Here is a 21,292-nt window from a genome sequence, read left to right on the forward strand (position 1 = left end):
TCACGTTCAGGCTTAGCAATCAAGCCCAGGAGGAGAAGAGCTGATTAAGCTGTTCTTTCACTCCATAAGGAGCTGCAGCGTCACGAACAGACAGACCTGCGGATAAATAATGATGGCTTTCGATGGCTCTACAGGCCGTGTGTGAGGAGGGCGTCCGAACGTCTGTGTGATCTGAATCCTACAAAAAAAGACGCTGAACTACCTCCTCCAGAGTTCTGAACTCTACAGGTCGACCTCTGAATCAGCAGATCAGCTAAATGGACCAAACTGGCCCCACAGCCTCCAACGGAAGAGTCAATAATCCGGACCTGCATTTTCAGCCAGATCAGCCGAGACTCTCAGATCTCTGTCTGTTAGCAGCCGTTACTGTACTGTCTTCTCCTCAGTTACCGCTGAGAGAGCAAGACATGAACAGTCGATCTACAGAATCTGACATCGATCATCCAATAGGAATATTAAGACGCTGTGACATCATTGACTGACAGCCCCTTTATTATCAGGACAAGGAAATACAGAAATAAATAAATATAGAAATGAATAGTTATGGAAATGAATAAAAAAGGAAAATGTTAATAAAGAAACATTTAAATAACAAAATAAATAAATACAAAAATTAGTAAGGAAGGGAAATTACTAAATAGACAAATAAGTAAATACAGACACTAATTTATGTAACGTTTTATTTCTAAATATATTAATTTCTATGTATATGTATTTATTTTTAGATTTACCATCATTATTCTTTGCAATTCTAATACATATATTAATTTACTGAGTCATTTATTTTTTATTTTATTAATTTTTCATTTTGGCAGACCTGGTCCTTCATAAAGAAACACCTTAAAGCGACAGTTAGCAAAACATAACACAGAATTTACCCCCATTACCCCAAACGCAGTCAGTCGGCCGAGACGCGTTTGGTCTCTGAACTTTGCTTTTTCTGTTTTAGCTACGAGGCTAATTAGTGCTGTTAGTACTGATTAGCATGGTGCTAAATCACCACACGCTCTCCTCAAACTGAGTGGAGGTGCTCAGTAATCTTTCACAGACGTCTCTGCTTAAACAATAACAGAAAACTAAGTCCCTGCTGGTGTCCTGTAGTCACTAATGGTGTTCTGTATTCTCCTGATGGGTTGATATTACAGTGTAAAGGACTCTGATGGTTTAACAGCTGATCTGATTCCAGATTTGATGGTCTACTAATGCGATCTAAAGGTGTCCTACACACAGAAAGATGGTTCTTCAAGGGTTCTTTAGTAAAGACAATGGTTCTATTCAGAACTACGAACACTCAAAGAAGCCTTTGCATGGTTAAAGGTTCTCTGCATGGTGAAATGGTTCTCAGGGTTGCTGGAGAATGTGTTCTATGTAGCACATTCTCCATCAATCTGAAGAAGAATATGGTTCTATGTAGCACCAAAAAGGCTCCTTCTATTCTTACAGTCTAGAGATTGTAACAACAGAAGAACCTTTACTGGTGCTATACAGAACCGTTTTCAAAAAGCGAGTGCATTAGCATAGCTAAAAACAGTAGCAGCATCTTAAAGCCTAAAATTAGCCTAAATTCAGTTTAGTTAAGACAACTAATAACAGACTCTGACCAGCCCGAATCAATCAGTAAAACTATTATATTTAGGGTTTAGTCTCTTTTTTGCACTGTAGTGTAGTAAGATTTGTTCGTAGCTCCGCTAAAGCAGCTCAAACACCAAACATGTCTTAGCTGATGGTCAACATTTGGGGTGCACTGTGAAAAATGCTCTCTTAGCAAGTGAAATTATCTTAAATCTAGTCTATCTAATATTTCTCATGTTGATATTGTAATAAGCTTATTGTAATATTATTTAACTTATTTCTAGATATTTTTACTTGTTTTGTGATTTTATTAAATGTTCTCACTGTGTTGGCATTTCGCTTATAGGAAATATGGTTGAATCAAACCAAATTAATATTGTGAGATAATTTGGCTGATAAAATCACTCAAAACAAGCACAAAATATCTAGAAATAAGTTAAATTAGATAGTGAGCATATATCAGTCCGCTGGCTTAATAAGGTCGGCACCCCACTGAAAAAAACTCCAGCAGCACTGCTGTGTCTGATCCACTCAGACCAGCGCAACACACACTAACACACCACCACCACGTCAGTGTTACTGCAATGCTGAGAATGATCCACCACCCAAATAGTACCTGCTCTGTGAGGGTCCATGGGGGTCCTGACCACTGAAGAACAGGGTAAAAGGGGGCTAACAAAGTATCAGAGAAACAGATGGACTACAGTCTGTAACTGTAGAACTACAAAGTGCTCCTATATAGTAAGTGGAGCTGATAAAATGGACAATGAGCGTAGAAACAAGGAGGTGGTCAGAATGTTATGCCTGATCGGTGTATTAGATATGTCGACTAGATTTAAGGTCATTTCACTTGCTATGACCATGTTTTGCAGTGTAAAAGGGGGAAACTGAACAAATTAATTCTTCTGCTTCTTTATTAAGAAGAACTCTGAGACAGCGCACTCTAGCTGTGACAAGTCATTATGAAAGGAAGTGAGCCGGCACAGACTCGCCAGCTAAAATTAGTCCATCACAGTAAACAGACGGCGTTCTTTAAAGGTAAATGGGCGTGTGTGTGTGTGCACGCAATATGGAGAGTAATTCCCGCAGGCACAATAAGGCTCTATTGACCTAAATAGCACAGATGATCCCCGTTCACCTCATCAAATCCCCACATCGTTTCATTATTTCAGTGTGTGCTGAAGTGTGCTAACTGATGTCGCAGCGTCAGGCAGCTGGCAGCTCCTGGCTACGAAGCAGACCCGTCTATGCGCTGTTTAATTAACGTGCACGCTCTGTTTTTGCTGTAATAATGGGATAATGTGGGGACTCAACAACGTGAGCTGTGCATTAGCATCTATACCTTCATCTGGATGATTAATTAGCAGCCAAAGAGGAGGAACTGTAAGCTAATTCTGCTCCGGTTACTAAAAATGTGTTTATTTCTGTTTACACTCACTCAGTTTAGCATTTCTGTGGTTAAAAAATCGTGTAATAATGATTTGGGTCAGATAAAAATTGGCACGTATGCTCAAAACACTGGTTAGCAAACATATGGAGCATATGGTGGGGATTTCTGCGCTAATATTTAGCTTAGCTGTACTGTTTCAGAGGGATTTGTTTCCAATGTATTGCTCTTTTAGACATGAATGTCTGCACTATAATAATAATAATAATAAACTTTAGTTATAGCTCCTTTTTAACACAGTGCCAAGTGTAGCTGAATCACCTACAGTGAAACTAACTACACATTAGGGCTGTTCAGATGTGCCTTCAACATGTGGTGGCAGACAGAAAACGGACTGAGGGAGGGAAGAGAGCTCTGAGAACTTGGGCCGGAGTTCTGGGGGGCTTCTATCTGGAGATAGACGACCAGATCCCGATGTTTTGTGGCAGCACTGATAGTACTGAGGAGCAGGGCGCAGATGTGGGGTGTGTTGGTGATTCTGAGAATCGGAAGGTAGGGATGGGAATAGACCCCTGTAGCCGTGTCATCATTTAGTAGTCGCCGTGCTCTTATGCCCATATTAGGAACTCCGGGTCTGAGCTCCATTTCTCTATGGCCAGAATGAATAGGGTTTTAGAAAAATCGCCTCTAGCGCCCCCTGTGTTAAATACAAATGCTCAGAACCCGATACGTTCTGTCTTGTGAACATTTTTCTCTCGAATATCACTGGATCCTCTGAGTTACGAGGTCGATAAAGAGTTGAAATATGATTATTGCTCCATGTGAGCTAAAGTGACTGCGCTCTGAATTCACGTCATTAGACTGGCAGCCTCATTAAGCGGGTTTAGGCAGCATACATTTCCATGTTCAGCCTGAGGGCAGATGAAAAGGAGTCAGAACAAAATCAGCAGGTTTCCCTGCAGTTCTCTGTTCTTCACCTGATGCTCAGTGAAACATGATAGATCTTTCCTTTTAGCTTGACTTGAAAAGATCTACAAACGTAGCTGAACTCAGGCTGATCCGGTACAGACTCAGCTTAATGATCACTGCTCACCCTGATGAACTGATTTAGGCTACTCAGCTATTCAAGCATGCAGACCTTTGAGTGTTCAAGGATCTATATAGAACCACTTACTAAAGAACCCTCTTTTTTAAGACTGTCGCCCACCTCTGTAAAGTGTTAGATTTTGTACACATTATTTGAAAAATGTTGTTTTAACTTAAAAAGTAACCTGGCCGCTTTAAAACTGTGAGTCCATTAAACCACTAAAATAAGTAAACAGTAATCCATGTGTTACATTCTGTTCATATATTATTTAAAGTTCAATAAAATTAATATTTTAAGACATTACTAACTTATTTTAAGTCAGAACACCATTTATTGTCCATTGCAAGCTTGAAGAAGCTGATCTATATTCTGAGGCACTGTTGGCTGTTGGAAGGGTATTAAAAAGTCAATATATTTTTCATTTAACACGTTTATTTTGGCAATAAATTCAGCTTTACCACTTATTTGTCTTAAAATTCAATTCAGTTACATGTGGGTCCAAACTGTTGACTGGTGCTGCAGTTCCTGTACATGCAGTTTGGTTTATGGACACTAATAATCCTTCATAAGCGGTTTTCTATGAAAGAGTGCTTATAAATGTCCTTATTCTGAAATATGTGGATTTAAATGCACATTAACTGTTTAATGCTTTTGTTTTCTTACCTCCTCCACCAGCTGCAGCATGCGCCGAGTGCTCTCCAGCGACTGCAGAGAGAAAAACACGACATCAGACACTGTACTGATCAATACCGTAATCAATACAGACACCATACATCCACAAAGCAGGTCCTGTTAATTCAGCAACAACATATTTACATTTGACATATTTTACATTACACAAACACACATTTGATGATATATATATATATATATGTATACACACACACACACACACACTGTTTTGGACAGTATACATTCATTTGTTTGAAAAAACAAATATTAGAAAAAACAGATAAACAAATAAACAATGTCTTGTGATTTTATGAGCATGTCTTAAATTAATCATTTTTTTTTAGTTAAATCAGTTTAATCAGATCTTCGTTAAGTTAAATCAGGTTAGTCAGTCAGTCATTATGTTAAATCAGTTTAATTAACCTGTCATTAAACCTATTTAATTAATTTTTTGTTAGATTAAATCATTTTAATCAATCCTTCACGAAGGTAAATCATTTTAATCAGTTATTCGTTAAGTTGAATTAATTTAATCAATACTTTGTCAAGTTACATGAGTTTAATTAATTACTCATTAAGTAAATCGGTTACTCATTCTTTGATGAGTCAGATTTGTTTAATCAATCCTTTTTTGGGTTAAATCAGTTTAATCAACCCTTCAGTGTGTGAGATCGGGTTAATCCATCAATCTTTAAATTACACCAGTGGAATTAATTTTCAGCTGTATCAGTTTAATCAATGCTTCATTGTGTTAAATCAATTTAATCAACGGTTAAATCAGTTTAGTCAATCCTTCATTGGGTTAAACCAGTTTAATCAATCCTTCACTGAGTTTAATCAATTGAATCAATCCTTAAATCAGCTTAATCAAACCTTCATCGACTTTATTCAATTTAATCAACGCTTAAAGCTGTTTAATCAATCCTTCATTGTGTTAAATCTACTTAATCAACCCTTAAATCAGTTTAATCAATACTTCATTAAATTAAATCCGGTTCTGCTGGTGGAATTAAACAAATCCCTGTGATGGCTGAAGCTGCATGGAGGAGAACTTTAGCCCAACCTGTGTTCTTCTGTTCAGGACGTCAACTACTTTCCTGGAAACTCGTCTTTCTGTTTAGTGTATTTGTGTTTGTTTGTGTTTATTCTGTTATATGATTTTTAGAGGCAAAAACACAGCAGATTTTTTCATGGCGTCTCTAATTTCTCTTTCACATCACGTCCATCGCGAGGAGCTGAAGTGTGTGTTGTTCTGGTTACGAGGGTGTGAAGTGAATGTGGTGCAGATGAAGTTGGTGAACAGCTGTAACAGAAGGCTGAGCTCACACTGCGACTGCCAGCTCAACATTTGGTCACTTTCCTCAGCACTGTGTGTTCTCCGTTCCGGAGAGCATTATCTGCTCATGCATTTTTAATGTTCGTCCATTACAGTCCAGTATATAATCTCTGATTTAAACCACTCGTTCTTCCTGGACAATGTCACGGGCCGGTCAATATTAGCCCTTCTCTGTAGAGCGCCTGTTATTTTATCCTAGTGCGGCTCCGACTGCTGCTTCTTCATTAGATCACACTGATGGTTCTGCAGGAACCACAAAGGAAAGAGCTGCACTGCAGAAAACGGGACCTTGTCAAGTGAAATAATCATAAATCTACTCTATATATCTATTATGTCTCATTGTGAGATGATTTAAGCTCTTTCTAGACATTTTTACTTGTTTTAAGTCATTTTATTAAGTCAGATGACCCTTTTCACAAGAAACGGGAGTGTGTAAATGCTGGGTAAAAAAGTTGCGCTATTGCCTCAGAACTGTTATTGACCTCAGAAACACAGGTGTTCGTATCACTTCAGCCACCACAGAAAGGTGTCGCACTTTACTTTATTTTAAATTCGAGTCCAGAACTGTTGGAGAATCAAACACACAACAATGTGGGGTCCAAACTAAATAAAGGACATAAATGATTAGTGGAAAAATCCTTCACAGCTATCAGAGCACAGTAACATCAGTTCACGTCTACAGAGAGATAAACTGATGAAGATTAAAACAACTATAACCAAAACGCCAGATTAGCCATGTTAGCTGGAGATGTTGAAACAGCTCACAATAAACTAGTTGGCAAAAAGCTAAACATGTGCACATGCCAGCAGGGGGCGTACTGGGTCCTCAGGGTCCTTAATGCCACTGTAGACGTTTTACACAAACACCGGCTCCAGTGAACGAACATCTGCTCCCCGCTGAGCTCTCGCTCTCTCAGATACGGACGGGTTTTGAGGGAAATGAAAACTGTTCCTCTGAAAGTGGCTGAATCAGCAACTTTAAGGCACAAACTGCACGTTAACATCAGTCAGCAGAGCTGAAACACAGACACAGAGGTTCTTTTACTCTGTATGACTAAGTTTATTCCTTTATTAACTGCACAAACTCATTTCTCCTCTGCTCATCATCAGCTGACGAACCACTGAAACCGAGATGAGGCTATTTTTGCTTCAAACCTGAACACTTGAGTGAGCTCAACTCATCGTTGTTTTAGTGGAAGCAGTGTTACCCTGCAACGAGCACTTCCAGCAGAAAATTGTGGAAACATGAAAAGGCCCTATTTAGCTTCTAGGAAGAAATCAGCTTGAAACAAGACAAATAATCTGCCAATGCAATGAGATACTTTACTGACTAAAATCACTCAAAACAAGTAAAAATGTCTAGAAATATGTTACATGATCTTAAAATAAGCTCACAACGTTTAGATATACAGACTTGGAAAATGGATAAATATTATCAGAAATGGGGAAAATACTTTCGTAGGTATACAGGGAGCTAAGGGCAAAGCACAAAGTCCAATTCTTATTTATTAATGTATTTATTTATTTATTTATTTGTTGGAGTATCTGTGAGGAGTCCGACTAGTTATTTGCAGTTATTATTGTAGTTTGTATGCAGGCTTATTTCCCCTGGTGTGCTATTTATTTATTTATTTATTTATTTATTAACTTATTTATTTATTTATTTACTTTTTGTGTGGTTGTACAAGTTGAGTGTGATAATGTTAAACTTTGAAAAATGTAATAAAGTATAAGTTTAAAAACAAAATAGAATCATCATTTTGAGCGCTCTGCATAATTCTGGTTCTTTCTTGATGTATAAAGTCCCACAGAGAAGAAGGTGATAAACCAAGTAAAGATATATTTAAATGATAAATCAGTGAATCAGCCTGTGTGCGTCAGTGAGGACAGAGCTGCTCTTTCATAAAGATCACAGTGGTGAGTAATCGACCCACGGTTAGTAATAAATCATAAAGCTCTGTGATAAACAGTGTCTGATGTGCGTAAGCAGAACAAAAGTGCATGTAAGTGACGTCTACATAAACAACTGCTGGTTAAAAAGAGCAGCAGAAACAAGTTCCACTCAAGAAAGCGCAGAGTTTCAGGGAGATGTGTGAAAGAGTCTTCATAATCACCGCCTTAATAAAATCTAACTCAAAATCCAACCAGCGGCCGAATTACAGACACCTCCTCTGCTTTAGGACCTGAGTTAAGATCTGACAGGTCAAGATAGGATTTTTCACAAATTCATATTACAGAATCAAATCTGATCTTTTAGGAATCTAATCTTACAGCATCTTATCTCCAGTTAGGAAATCTTAACCTACTCGATCAGCCGACAATCAGCTGTCATGTCTGTTGCCTAGCAACCGACCATAAACACACAGCTAAAATGTAAACACATCATCAAAATAATGTTAAAATGTGAGTTAAGCTGCTGTTACTGATGTAAAAAAGGTCAAACAGAACTAAAGTGTGATAAACTGTGAGTAGTGAATACTGTGAGAGCGCCCCCTGCTGTTTATCAGAGCGTCGCCGCTCCCCAGTTTCAGTCTCCATTTCCCAAACGCTTTAGCCGAGCGCGCTAACGTTACTCCTCCTAATAAACAGACACACGTTCAGCTCCGCCTCCTCATTATTCACCACCATCACTGTAATATTTCCTCATCAACATTAACACACGAAGGTGATCAGAGGGGCGGTGGAGATCGAGTCTGCAGCGTCTGAGATCTTTAAAACGCAGAGTTAGAAAAGAAAATCATCTCACAGTGAAAGCAGCGTTTTACAGTAGAGATAAATGGAGCTCATTATGCTGGTAGTGAACTATGCTGCTGACTCAGCTGCCTAAAAACCATAGAAACGGACCTTAAACAGAAGTGAGGACCCTGTTGGGGTTCATCCTAAAGTTAGGACAGGATTTAGGAGGTTCAGTCTAGTTAGGATGTTTGTGTGATGCTGTTTTCTTATCTGGAGTTCATGATGAGTTTATGAAGGTAGGAGCTGTTATTCTGGAACAGCTACTGTCCGAAATTCAGTCCTGCACTCATAAAAAGGTGGTTCAAGGGTTCTTTAGTAAAGGAAATGCTGCTATTAGATTGTTGTATATGGTCCTATATAGCACCAAAAGGGTTCTGCTATTGGTTCAGTGGTGCTATATAGAACCATTTACAACACATTCCTCATCAATCTGAGGAACAATTTCATCAAGCAAAGAACCATTTAAGCATGTACTTTGTGTGTCCATGGTTCTATACAGAACCACTGTCTTTACGAAACAACCCTGAAGAGCCATCTTCTGTTTTTGTGCCTCAGTGAGAGTGACTGACTCGTGGCTGCTGCTCTCTCTCGCTGGCTGTGCAGTGCTGGGTGTTGTATGATTGTCCAGCAGGAGGTCAGTGCGATTAAAGCCCACCGGAGCAGGTGTGCGACCCCCACCGAGGAGGCTGCTTCAGTCTGAGCGGAGCGGAAGACTGAAAATCACAGCCTTCGTGCTCTCGGGCCTCGAGCGCCTTAATATAGAGCAGAACTCTTTATGCACATGAGTAACTCATTAATGTACAGTGTGCGCCTGCAGCTCCGCACTGCTCACTGCACTGGAGCCATATTAAAGGGATAGTTCAGCAAAAAATGAAATTCAGTGCAGCAAAAATGAAAATTTACACAGTTCCCTTCTCACCTCAAATGTAGTCCATCAACTAAGACATTGTTTAGTGCTCCTTTAGTTTTAGCACTGGAGCTACAGGGCTAATGTAGCTAACAAGTAATGGAAGCTTATATTCCACCAAACAGTGAAGGATTAAACCGCATGTCTAAATTATCACACACTTTACAAAGCGTGAGGAGGTGTTCAGCAATATGTAACAGACTTGATGTCTTGCCTCCCTCAGACCTGGCTGTGCCTACAGCCAACATGGCTGCTCAGGACTACGTTTCTCAGAACCCCTTGCTGCAGCACACGACTCACGACTCTCCTAGATCCACCTATCCATGTTCAAGTTCACCTGACTACTGATTATACACACCTGTTACAAGTGTTTGCTAGTGTAGTATTTAAGCCCGGGCTTTGGATCTTTGTGAAGTATCGTCACTTGAGTGTTTCCTTTGCACCAGTGTCTGTCTCTTTGAGTATGACCTGTACTTTGTTTGTGACCACGATTCAAGCCTTCTGCCTGTGTACACCGACTGTGAGTTTGGACTGCCCTACTGCTATTAAAGCATTGTTCTCAAGCCTCTGCTGCCATCGTCACACTTGATTTAATAGAATGGTTTGTCTACTGCAAATATGTCTGCTCTGGACATATTCTGTGTTTACCAACATACAGTTTTATTTTCATTAACGAGAAGGCAGCTATGTTAGCTAATGTGCACTGAATATTTGTTATTCATATAACTCATAAAACTTAGCAAACTCATCATTAAATTTGTACTTAAAAAATGTGCAGGTTCTCTGTGTTTGTGTATATATATATATATATATATATATATATATATATATATATATATATACACACAGTGCTCAGCATAAATGAGTACACCCCAACAGATTTGTCAGAAAACCTTTAGTTTCCTTTCAGAATCAACATTTTCTACGGGATACTGTACTACAAAATGCTCCCACAAATGTGGGTCACTGATTGTGTTTGTGCTCTAATAGCTTGAAGGAATTTTTCCACAAAGTATTTATATCCTTTATTTAATTCGGACATTCACCAATTTCAATCTTGGCAACTATGACAAAGATAAAGGGCCACACCTTTCTGTGATGAGCTGAAGTTATACGAACACCTGTATTTCTGAGGTTCTGTTTAAAAGGCAATAGCGGAACTTGTTATACCAAACGTTTACGCACATCCGTTTCTTGTGATGTACCTATAATCAGATTACTGCCTTTTATTTTGTAACTGTAATGGAATACAGTTACCATTGAACTGTATCCTGATTACATAACACTGTTGCGTGTATTACAATATTACCAGTGTATAAATCCCCCCTGGTATCGGGGGTCCCGTGTTGTCTGTCTGCTAACTCTCTCTCCATAGTGGCGCTGATGATTCAGTGTCAGTAAATGTTTGTTTTATCAGCTGTTCTTCTGTAGAGTCTCTGTTCTAGTGCGGTTCTGCGCTCTTCCAGTCTGCTTCAGCGCCACCCTGAGGCAGAGCAGCGCTGCAGCTCTAGTTAGTTAGGAACACCAGAGACAGAAGCTGATTGTGGGGGAAGCAGATAAACAATGAGCTTCACTGAGTCTGGATCTGAGCATCTATTTTTCCCTAAAGGACAGCACAACCACCAAAATATTTTGATTTTAGGATATTCAGGGATGTCCAATAGTTTAATTAGGGGGTCCTGGGCTGCTCAGCATCTGCCTTTATTTCCCAACTTGGTTACTATCCAAATCTGCAAATTTTATTTTCCCCCAGACTACTCCTTTAACACCGCTGAGCCTCATTTTGCATATGACAGCTTCATTAATGTACAGACTCGTTAACATACAGCGTCATTAATATACAGCGCTCTGCTCTCTGGCCTGCAGGTGCTGAAGTCATTTGCATGTTGTGGTAACTCGTTTCCCACAGGCTGCTGACTCTGCGGGGGATGCTTTTATTTAAAGCAGGCTGTATGTAGCGGCCTATTTCTGGTCCAGCGTCTCCTGTGGAGGATCTTATGGTGGGCTTTACCTCATCTGCCAGCTGGTCGGCTCTCTCCTGCAGGTTGGTCAGTTCATTCCGCATGTCCGAGTCGTCCGCCATGGTGACCGGGGGGTCGGCTCAGGGGCTCAGAACAGAGAACGAGAGACTTTAACTGTAAACACAAGAGAGAGAGAGAGAGAGAGAGAGAGAGAGAGAGAGAGAGAGAGAGAGAGAGAGAGAGACTACATTAAAAACATAATACGCTAAAGTAGATTCAGCTCAATGATCACAGTCACATAAACACAAACACAAACTCCTCATACAAAACAGACAATAAATTGTATTACAATAAATATTACAATAAATTACAATAAATTACAATAAATTTTCATTTTACCAAATTTTGGAAAATACTGACAACACATAACAATACATATTGTCCACAATTCATTTTCATTGGGGTCTAAAGGTCTGTATGAGGGTCCACAGTTCAGTTCACTCTCAAAACTACAGAACTAACACTTTAGTTTCATAGTATTTCCAGAATAATGAATATGAATATGAATTATGAATATGAATAATATTGAATGTAATATGATGAATGTAAAATGAATAATACAATGTAGATTCTATATATTTTATAGTAGATACAAAGCAATTCATAGTGGATACTGAATAATTCATAGCAGATGCTGAATAATTCATAGTAGATATTGAATAATTCATATTAATTGCTGAATAATTCATAGTTGATTTGCAGTGTTCTTAAACAGAGCAACTAAAGTGTTAGTAATACTAATAATCTGTTGTCCAGTGAAGAGGTCAGTGGTCATTTCCTCTTTATGACTTTATTTGATATGATCGTCTGAAGGCCGTTTCAGCGTCACACACCTTTCACTTTTCTGTACAAAAGTGATTTGAATTTTTCCCACATGCTCCACATATTATGAAAACAGACTCGCTCTGTTGGCATAATTATTATATTTCTTTATTGTAGAATTTTGATCACTCAGTAATCCTAGTGAGCCAGAGAGAAACATAATTTGATTAGATGTTTATAGACATGAGGTTTTCAGTGTACAGTGACAGAGAAATGTGCACAGACGTAAAAACGTCCCTTCAGCCTCAGGATGCGGCTTAATCACAGCATCATCTTTCATCTCCCCCAATAAACTCTGACTGGACGTAAACTCGCTCCGCTCAGAGGAACCGAGGGCGAAGTGTGCCGTCGTCTGTGTGTGAGACGCGGGGCTCGGAGCTGTGATTTGTTTCGAAGGCTTTCTGCAGCGAGTGCCTGCGAGACGCCGTTGAGTAACAGGAATGAGTTCAAATCTATTTTTGCTGCGATGAACCGCAGAGGTTTCCTGTTTTATGGATGTGAAACACCGGCTGAAGTGCTCTTTATGAAAAATGGATTATGCTGCTATTTCTGATTTCTTATAAATGTAGGAAAAAACAGGTAATTGGAAAATTTCATTAGCTCTGCATGTTCTGAGGGAACATCTCAGCCCACGCAGCGCAATAGCATTAATGGAGTTCTGCAATAAAGTGAATTTTGGGAGAGAAAAAACCCCTGAAAATTCCTGCTTTCCAGTTAAAGAGCAACACAAATGAAGTTACAGAAAAATGTAACAAAAACACAGCCTGGTATTTCATCATGTGCTCTCTGGCGTCGTTCCACCAGCTCGTCTCCAAAAACAGTTACATTTCAGTCATGTTAACATAAACGAGGGGCGGGGCTTAAAACTGCTGTATACACATTAGCTAATGTTAGCTAACTTGCTAACATCATGTTAAGTAGCTCAGTACTGAAGTCAGGAGTCAGTTTAGTTCTTCTGGCTAACAGCTTTAAGCTACTTAGCTTATGTTAGCATCAAGAAGAACCACTGAGGAACCAGGAATCAAAAGGAGAACCTCCCTAAGAGCATGAAGAAATACTGAGAGGAACCAAAACTCAAAAGGAGAACCTCCCTAAGAGCATGAATAACCACTCAGAAGAACCAAGACTCAAAAGGAGAACCTCTGTAAGAGTATGAAGAAACACTGAGAGGAACCAAGACTCAGAAGGAGAACCTCTGTAAGAGTATGTAGAAACACTGTGAGGAACCAAGACTCAAAAACTCCCTAAGAGCATGAGGACGAACCACTCAAAGGAACCAAAACTCAAAAGAAGAACCTCTTAAAGATAATAAAGAACCACTGAAAGAAATCAAGACTCAAAAGGAGAACCTCCATAACAGCATGAAGAACCACTGACAGGAGCCAAGACTCAACAGGAGCACCTCTGTAAGAGCATGAAGAAACGCTGAGAGGAACCCAGACTCAAAGGAGAACCTTCCTAAGATCATAAGAAACCACTGAAAGGAACTAAAACTCAAAAGGAGAACCTCTGTAAGAGCATACAGAGGAACCACTGAGAGGAACCCGGACTCAAAAGGAGAAGCATGTTCCCCTCAGATCAACAAGAAGCCCAACATCCAGCTCAGGTTCTCTGACTTCACCTTCTAATTCACATCTCAGGCTCTAATAAAGAGAACAGAGAACAGAGAACAGAGTTCTGTGTGATTTTAACGCTACACTGCGATTCAATCAGTCACAGCTACTGAAAATGTTCCCGTAATGAAGTGCTCTGTAATCCACTTCAATAACCTGAGCATAACTCAAAGTTTAATCCTCAACAACACCTGTTTTACACAACAGACCAGCGTAACTGATTTAAATTCAGTTTCAAGCGAGGTTAAGTCACTGATGTAATCCGAAAGAACAGCAAGAGAAGCAAAAGAACAGTCCACAGAGCAAAGAACACACAGAACTGCATTAATTCTGGATTTAGATTTCCATGATTACACTGAAGTAGATCAGTGCAATAGTATTAGTACAGTTTTCTTATACAATAAAAGACCAATATTAATTAGAGACATAAGGGCCCAGTCCCATTTCTTCTTTTCACCTCTACTCCTCGTTTTTGAGTGTTGCCCCTTGGAACTGAGTTACAGGGTAGTGGTTGAGATCTTCCCTCTGAAATGGGACCCTCAAATAAAAAGAGCATCACTTCATTAACAGCTACCAGCGCTGCTCTGTAGGCGACGCTGCCAGTCTGCAGTGACAGCAGAGGAGGGTAAAGTTCAGCTCCTCACTGCTGGGCTTTAGTTACATTTAGGGCATCATATGCCTTCAAAGAGGGGGGCAATTATTTATTATCACCCACCCCTGATTCTTCAGTGATGTGAAGCTGAAGTCAGATATTCACCAGATTCTTGTTTGAATTTTCCCGTTCCACTTTAAATCGTGCAGCAGTTACATTCTGGCGCTTCAGGCATCAGAACTGCTGGACTATTTAAGGTGGAACGGGAAAGTTAGCTAGCTACCGAGACGTTAGCACGCTATTAGTGATTTTTTACGCTTGTTATAAAGAAAAGGATCATAATACACTGAAACAACATTAAACTAAGATAAAGTTTATCGTATTTTTAACTGAGAAAATTCTCACATTTGTGGGTTTCTTTGGTCTCTTGTTCTCCATCTCGCCGGTTCTTCTTTTTTTCTCATAACTCTCTGTTTGGAGTCTCTGAAAATCCTCCGTTTGGAGGATCATGTAGCCTCAACACTTCACCCTACCCCTCTATCTCAACAAGAATCAGGACACCCTACCCCTAGATGAGAATGCGCAAAACAGAGCGGTAGGGCTAAGTGGTAGGGGAGAGGGGTGAAATGGGGCCAAGAGTTCACAGTGATATTCATACTTCCCTCTAAGTGGAGTGCTAATTCAATGCTAATCCATGTAGTCTGTATTCTTCCACCCCATGGTGATTGTACACAGATCCTATCTTCATTAAACGTAAGTCTGTCATTATATCACTCTACTGCTACTGCTAACTGGACCATGCTAGGAGTGACTATAGTAACCAAGTGGCTCACCAGCTAAAGCTAGCAGATAGCAAGCATCATATATTCAAGCAATACTCTGTACGAATACTCTAAACTGCGGGTTTCTGCAGCTGAGGGCCCTTTCCAGTCTCAGCCGTGGATATTTTTGTATATGTTCACATTTTTAGCATGACACATAAAGAATGTTTTGGCTTTTTTTTTATTTTGGCTACATGTTCTGAACTGATTTAATTTCTGAAGCATATTTTGGGTAAAAATAATAGTTTTATGTGCCACAACTGCGCTTTCAATCTTACAATTCTTATTACAAGAAGCTAAATGACAAAACTTTTTAATTGAAACCGCATCAAAACAAAATGAAAATATTATTAAGGTGGCTAGATAAACCCTAACACCTTAGTAACCACAAGGGATAGCACTGCTGCGGCCTAACAGCACCTTAGCAACCACCTGGGATACCACAGAAATGGCTTAACAACACCTTAGCAACCACCCTTTGGGACAGCATTGCTGCAGCCTAAAAAACCTTAGCAACCACCCATTGGGATAGCCTTGCTGTGGCCTAACAACATCTTAGCAACCACCTGGGATTCCACAGAATTGGCTAAGTAACACCTTAGCAACCACCTGGGATAGCATTGCTGTGGCCTAACAACACCTTAGCAACCACCTGGGATTCCACAGAAATGGCTTAGTAACACTTTAGCAACCACCTGGGATAGCACTGCAGATGCCTAACAACACCTTAGCAACCACCCATTGGGATGGCATCGCTGTGGCCTAATAACACCTTAGCAACCACCTGGGATTCCACAGAAATGGCTTAGTAACAACTTAGCAACCACCTGGGATAGCATTGCAGATGCCTAACAACACCTTAGCAACCACCTGTGATAAGACAGAAATGCCTTAGCAACACCTTAAAGTTCACAAACTTTCCCCTTCTAATAGAATAAATGCTGCTCATCAGCTCATCATGATTAAAAGTCATTAAATATTAATTTTAAAGTCTTTAAAAATATTTCTAGACACGTAAATTTACTCTTTAAAAGGAATGAATATGTAATGAGAGTTGAGCTTGAGGCTGTGTAAACAAACGATACGGCCTGCTGTAGGGGTGTTACAAATCATATTACACGCATATCTCTCTCTCCCTCTCTCCCTCTCTCCCTCTCTCTCTCTCCCTCTCTCCCTCTCTCTCTCTCCCTCTCTCTCTCTCAGTGCTCCATTCTCTGGCTCTGTCGTTATCTCTCGAGCGCTCTCCTCCTCCTCCATGTCATTATTAATGAAGGATGTGTCAGATAAGGCCTGAGAGCGACGCTGGGCTCTTAAACAGGCCGAGCGCTCCGGAGTTTCCTGTCTTCTCGCTGTGGAGGCTGTAAGTCATCTCTGTGGGGACGAGGCTTATCCTGGATCAACTAATCCACACCCGGACCGAAAAAACAGGCCCACCCAAACACAGACTAACCGACTCAAAATCCTCCGAAAGGCAGTTTGGATCAGACACCAATCCTCCCCCTCCACCCCAAACACCAATCCTCCCCTCCACCCCAAACACCAATCCTCCCCTCCACCCCCAAACACCAATCCTCCCCTCCACCCCAAACACCAATCCTCCCCTCCACCCCAAACACCAATCCTCTCCTTCACCCCAAACACCAATCCTCTCCTTCACCCCAAACACCAATCTCTCCTCCACCCCAAACACCAATCCTCCCCTCCACCCCAAACACCAATCCTCTCCTTCACCCCAAACACCAATCCTCCCCTCCACCCCCAAACACCAATCCTCCCCTCCACCCCGAACACCAATCCTCCCCTCCACCCCAAACACCAATCCTCCCCTTAGTCTAAGTTTTAGCACTGCAGCTATGAGGAAGAACCTCTGAGAGGAACCAAAATTCAAAAACCTCCGAAGATCATGAGAAAAACCACTGAGAGGAACCAATATTGAAAAATTCCCAAAGAGCATGAGGAAGAACCAATAAGAGGAACCAAGACTCAAACCTCCAAAGAGTGTGAGGGAGAACCACTGAGAGGAACCAAGACTCAAAAAAGAGTGTGAGGGAGAACCACTGAGAGGAACCAAGACTCAAAAAAGAGTGTGAGGGAGAACCACTGAGAGGAACCAAGACTTATTAGATTAAATAAAATTAAATGAAAAATATAAAGATAAAATTCTGACTTATTAAGATGTGGATTTTGATATTATCCTGCACACTGATTACCAGATGCTCCATCATCCCTCCCAACGTTCCGGTTTAGAGAAGCAGCTCTCAGAGCGGCGCTGATGATTCAGCCGGTGATGAAGCCGCAGATTAATTGTGAGTGGACCGTGTGCGGAGCAGCAGAGTGCGGAGAGCCGGCCTGATGTCCATTCCGCAAGCTTTTCTCTCCGTTCTTTCTTTCCGGAGTGCATTACTCAGCCAGGCGTCTGTTCATTCCTGCTTTTCTTTCCAGCACAAGAGGACATAATTCGACCTTTACACACAAACAGGCTTCATTTCTACACTCGGAGCCAGACTCACCAGCACTGAGCGTCTCACTGCTGACGCAAGAGCAGGTGCTTCTTTATAACACACAAAAAAAAACTTTATCAGGCAGAACTGGCAGAAGAATAACAGTGATTATGATGACACACAGAGAAAGAGTGAATATGAAGACCTATCATTTTCATTCACCGCTACAAAAGAAAGGCTGAGGATCCAACAGCACTGCGAAGGATAATAATGCCAATAAATCTGAAAAACGCTCAACTATCATACAATCTCCCTCACATTACACACCAGAGAAACGATGCTCAACCCTCTGAGCTCTGAGGTCATTTTCTCTGGATTTGTCCATCTCTTCTTAAACTCTCCTCTAAAGGCTCTTCATATATCATGATCCTCATATGTTTCATATCTAAATGCTCCGTTATCTTCATCACTACTTTCCAAAACCGCTGCAGCAGCTTCAGCAGCTGTAAACTCTCTGCACGCCGTTTCACATGAGTCTCCGATGTGGACTGAATGAAGAATGAAGGGTTTCCGGCGTGATGGTCAGTCCTTAGTGATTTCCTGAGTGTCCATTGGTCAGTTTCACACAGAATGTCAAATCTATTAAAGATTACTGAACAACTCCACACAGTTTGAGCCACTGAGTGATGTGTGATGATTTACACGCACAGTAAACATTCACCAAAAAGCTCCACTACATACGAGTGTCTTAGTGTCGGGATGAAAAAAATCATGTTTAATACACTCCAACTCAACTGAAACATACGGAGCCCTGCTGGTGACATCCCATATAAATGTAAATAATACGTGGCCACAACTTAATTATCTTGTTCCCACGCTTTACTAAGATGTGGCCATGACTTAATAAGGTGTGGAAACAAGATCCTAATGCATGGCACGACTTAGTAAGGCATGGGAATGAGATAATTAAGCCTTGACCACAGCTTAATAAGTCATGATCTTGTTCCCACGCCTTAGTAAGTCATGGCCACGCATTAGGATCTCGTTCCCTCGTTCATCATATAAATAGACTAGACATGAAGTGAATAGTACAGACTGCATTACTCATGCGTGTATGTACCTGTATGTACATACAGTTGCTGCTTTAATGCATGGAAACGGGATCCTAATGCGTGGCCACAACTTAAAGCCTGGGAATGAGATCATACCTTATTAAGCTGTGGTCAAAGCTTAATTATCTCATTCCCACACATTACTATGTTGTGCCATGCATTAGGATCTCGTTCCCACACCTTATTAAGGCATGGCAACGACTTAGTAAGGGTGTGGAAACAAGATAATAAAGTCGTGGCCACGCGTTATTTTTATTTATACGGGATATCAACAGGGCTCCGTAGAAGCACGATCGGGAGGCAGTAAATCTGAGTCTGCGCCGCTCACACATGACTCAACTCTGTCTCCAACTGCCGACTCTGACTGACCCAAAATCTGCAGACTAGAGCCGACCAGCTCAGACCGGGACCAAGAATCAGGGCTAAATCGGCTCAGAGTCGTGCAATATAACCCTGGCCTGAACCAACTTCTGAGACTGAACTTTGGAGGTGTGTCTGCAGATTCCTCTGAGAAACTAAAAGTGAGTCTCCTGAAAACAATGGAAGCTGCAATAAAGGGAGAGAGTGACTCACTGACTCACACAGCTGAGAGTAGGTTTAGTTGTTGAGGATTCTGGGTAATTTTCTGGTAAATATGTTTACTTAACAGCTGACATTTAAATAAATGCACGGTGTTCTCTGACTTTTGCACTACCACCGATATTCACAATGCAACTGTAGTCCAGGGGTCACAACTCAAATGTTAAGAAGAGCCATTTTGTCCTTTCAACAAAAATCAAACCACCTTAGGAGCCACAACATTTCATGTGCATTTTACCGTCTTGGCTGTAAATGTGTCCCAGTATGTGCTGATGTACTGGTGTACATGATGTAAATGAAAATCCAGACTTACTTTGCTCTGCTTTAATTTTTAGCTCCGCTACAGTCACCTTTCTTGCATCTCCAGCAGGAAACTTTTCCTCAAAAGTAGAACAGTTTCTTGTAAAATGTCTCTCTAGTCGCTTCTCATTCGCCAGCTTCTTGTTCGAATTTTCCCGTTCCACCTTAAATGGTGCCTGAGGTGCCAGAATGTAACTGCTGCAGTTAAGGTGGAACGGGACAATTCGAACAGGAAGCTGGCGAACGAGAAACTGACTTCGCGACTTTTTAGTGTTTCAGTTTCTCGTTGCAGATTAAACGTATCAGGAAACCAGCTGGAGTGATTATAAACACAAATCAGTCCATTCATCTCTAAATTATCGATGTTCATCTTAAATCTCTCTCTTTGCCGTTTCGGTAGCTACTATCTAGATGAGACTGTTGTCTGTGTTGCTATGGTGACCAGCAGTCTGTGCTGATCTTCAGGGTTAAAGGGTGAATTAGCAGTTCTACATTAACTCCAGAGTTTAAGACCATTTATTGTTAAACTGTGTTGAACAATCAGCAGAGCTTTATTTTACTGTAAAGGAGGATTATTTTATTTTTACCTACTAATCTAATTCAGCTGTGGAGCCACAACAGGGCAGTAAAAGAGCCGGAGCACTGGAGCCACGTGTTGCCGACCCCTGGTATAGATTATACATACATGAACATACATGTATCTGTAATGAGTCTGTACTATTCACTTCACATAGAGCAGTCTATTTATATGATGAGTGAAAAGAGAGCAGATGAATAAAAACTGACCATTTGGCTAAATCTGGCACACTGGAACATCCACTAATCACAAAACAGTGATGCTGATTAGTGTGTATTGTTCCCGTTAAATAAATAAATCACTAAATGAAGTGAAATAAATGTCTTAATGTAATAAATGTATTAATGTTGAGACCAAAGAAAATCGTTTGTACATCTTGTAGTCCATAAATAACAAAGATTCTGATTGTAATTCAAGCAATATTGCTTAAAATAACAGATCTGAATCTGATTTTTATGAGCTGTGGATGACAGATAATATATAATAATAAAACAGCATGACAGAGAGATCAATAAGCTATAAACAGGAGACAATCTCGGCCTCCTTATATCAAAATGAACTGATAAATGATCTACAGTTCCACAGCAGGAGCTCTGTAATAAATGGGGACTGGAATAGAGGTCAGTGAGATAAGCCTGGTCTGGAGAGGGATCTTCATCTTAAAGGGCCCATATGCCGCTTTTTTCTCTCTTAAAGGTCCCCTTATTATGTTTGAGT

The 21,292-nt window shown here is 40.5% G+C and overlaps 1 protein-coding gene across 1 annotated transcript in view; it reads right to left on the reverse strand.

Annotated features, from left to right (window-relative positions):
- Positions 1-11,832, reverse strand: part of snap25b (synaptosome associated protein 25b) — a 36,899-nt gene extending 25,067 nt beyond the window's left edge. Inside the window, exons 1-2 of the mRNA XM_036593704.1 lie at positions 11,709-11,832; positions 4,710-4,751 (exon numbers count right to left, since the gene is read on the reverse strand). Coding sequence (XP_036449597.1) covers positions 4,710-4,751; positions 11,709-11,780 — 114 coding nt within the window. The 5' untranslated portion in view covers positions 11,781-11,832. The remainder of the gene's footprint in view (positions 1-4,709; positions 4,752-11,708) is intronic.
- Positions 11,833-21,292: the final 9,460 nt, after the last annotated feature.

The sequence above is a fragment of the Colossoma macropomum genome, unplaced genomic scaffold (assembly GCF_904425465.1).
Source record: "Colossoma macropomum unplaced genomic scaffold, Colossoma_macropomum, whole genome shotgun sequence".
Lineage (NCBI taxonomy): Eukaryota > Metazoa > Chordata > Actinopteri > Characiformes > Serrasalmidae > Colossoma > Colossoma macropomum.